At 35.8% G+C, this 1,769-nt stretch overlaps 1 protein-coding gene across 1 annotated transcript; it reads left to right on the plus strand.

Moving 5' to 3' along the window:
* Positions 1-921: 921 nt before the first annotated feature.
* Positions 922-1,396, plus strand: LOC137249023 (uncharacterized). The gene is made up of 2 exons (XM_067780089.1): positions 922-1,032; positions 1,092-1,396. Exons 1-2 carry the CDS (start codon positions 978-980, stop codon positions 1,298-1,300), a joined length of 264 nt encoding a protein of 87 aa, XP_067636190.1. The 5' UTR covers positions 922-977; the 3' UTR covers positions 1,301-1,396.
* Positions 1,397-1,769: the final 373 nt, after the last annotated feature.

Genomic DNA, 1,769 nt, shown 5'->3' on the forward strand with positions numbered 1-1,769 from the left:
TAGCTACCGTAACAGGTATCTTGCAAAAAATTCGTAGAGCAACACAAATGTTAGGAAAAATTGTAGCTAGATTTAGAGCACTGATAGCATTCAATAATTCAAATGGTGACAGATTTTCGTTAAAATTTGCTGAGTAAATGTGCTTCAAGTGGATCATTTCATCTCCTAAACTTTCGAAAAAGTCTGAATTGTATTTGCTGAGAAATTGTGAGGCATTTTCTCGTATTGAAAACTTATCCATGTATCCAAATTGCCACAAAAAAGAAAAAGTGTTCTTAAAATTTTTCATGACAGCAAATCGTTCGGTAATACCTGCAATAACCGAATCAACTATCACCAAAAAGGTGTTGTTTTTGGAAACATTCTCTTGATCGTCGTTGATTGTCTCGTTCTCTTACCATTCATAAAAATGTATTTTACTATTCCTTTTTCGAACGTCAGGAATCTTTGGTGAGATTCCCAATCAAGTGGCGTCTGTTTTGCATTCGCATAAAATATATTCCCATTGATTTCTGATCAGATTTAAATCAGATATCAAACTTTCTAAGTTTATAACTTCGATATCGATCGTAGTATCCCTGGCTTGCAGAATAATGTTTCTTTCATTAATAACTGTAAAATCTTGAGCCAAATGGAGGAAAACAAAATACTACTTCAAATTTGCTGATGTATTGAATAACGCCAATAACATCACCATATGTTTCCGCTGTCAAATTTAGCCCAAGTAACTCGTTTAGTGCCTGTTTCAACCCTTGGCTACGATTTGCAAAAGGCGTAACTGCCTCAACTTATAATTTATTTATTTTCTGTAAGCAAAAAGCTTGGATAGCATTTTGAGATTTCCGGCCCCCTCCAAAGCCCGGGCCCTGGCTAAATGACAATAATATTGTCTTAACACTTTATAAATTGTATGATATAAAAGGGAACACAAATTTGGGTAGTTTTAGCAGTTTGTTAAGGTTCGACCTCTTGACAAAATGAAATTCTTCACTATACTTTTTCTATTAGCTTTGGTAGCACTCGTGGCTGATGGTAAGATTTTATTAAATTTGATGAGGATTTTTATAATTTTATTTTACAATTGTTTTCAGCCCAACCTGGGCATGGGAAGCAGGGTGATAAAGGTGGCCAGTCAGGTGGCGGTGGAGTTAAAGGTGGTGGCAATTCGGGTGGTGGCAAGTCGATTGGTGGCGGAGGTAAAAGTGGTGGCAAGTCGGGTGGTGGCGGAGTTAAAAGTGGTGGCAAGTCGGGTGGTCGTGGATGTGGTGTACCTTATGTATTTTTTAATAATTGCAATTAAAAGTTTCCTACCGTTGATCTGTAACTAAAAATTCATTAGTTCTTGTTCTTTTAATAAAAAAAATGTGAATAATTAGTTTTCTGTATTAAGTTATAACTTGTGGCTTTTGCTTAAGGAATGTGCTTTTCAGTAGGCTCTATTGAAGTGGAAAGTTATATCGGACACCAAGATCAACTAAGTAAAAAATCTAAAACTTTTGAAGTGACGCATACCACTCACTACCTTCACTACCTAGTGACCTGTATTCTGCATTAAACATTAGTTTCACTACTCACCGAGAAGGGATTGGAAAAAACCTTAACGCATATGAGGAAGCCAGTCAGTTGTTTGCCTTTGCTTAACTTTGTTATTATTTTTTTGGCCTGTTTTAATTTAGGTTTACAATAGAGGAGTTTGGAATTTTCAATCCACAGCTTCACAGCAACTCTAACACAATTATTACCGTGAGGTGAGTCCTATTCAAAATAAA

The sequence above is a fragment of the Eurosta solidaginis genome, chromosome 4 (genome assembly GCF_040869045.1).
Source record: "Eurosta solidaginis isolate ZX-2024a chromosome 4, ASM4086904v1, whole genome shotgun sequence".
NCBI classification, from domain to species: domain Eukaryota; kingdom Metazoa; phylum Arthropoda; class Insecta; order Diptera; family Tephritidae; genus Eurosta; species Eurosta solidaginis.

Excerpts from the sequence above, each read along its gene's own strand:
- LOC137249023 (XM_067780089.1), top strand. The coding sequence starts at position 978 with ATGAAATTCTTCACTATACTTTTTCTATTAGCTTTGGTAGCACTCGTG. Across the intron at positions 1,033-1,091 it reads GGTAGCACTCGTGGCTGATG|CCCAACCTGGGCATGGGAAG; the intron begins GTAAGATTTTAT and ends AATTGTTTTCAG.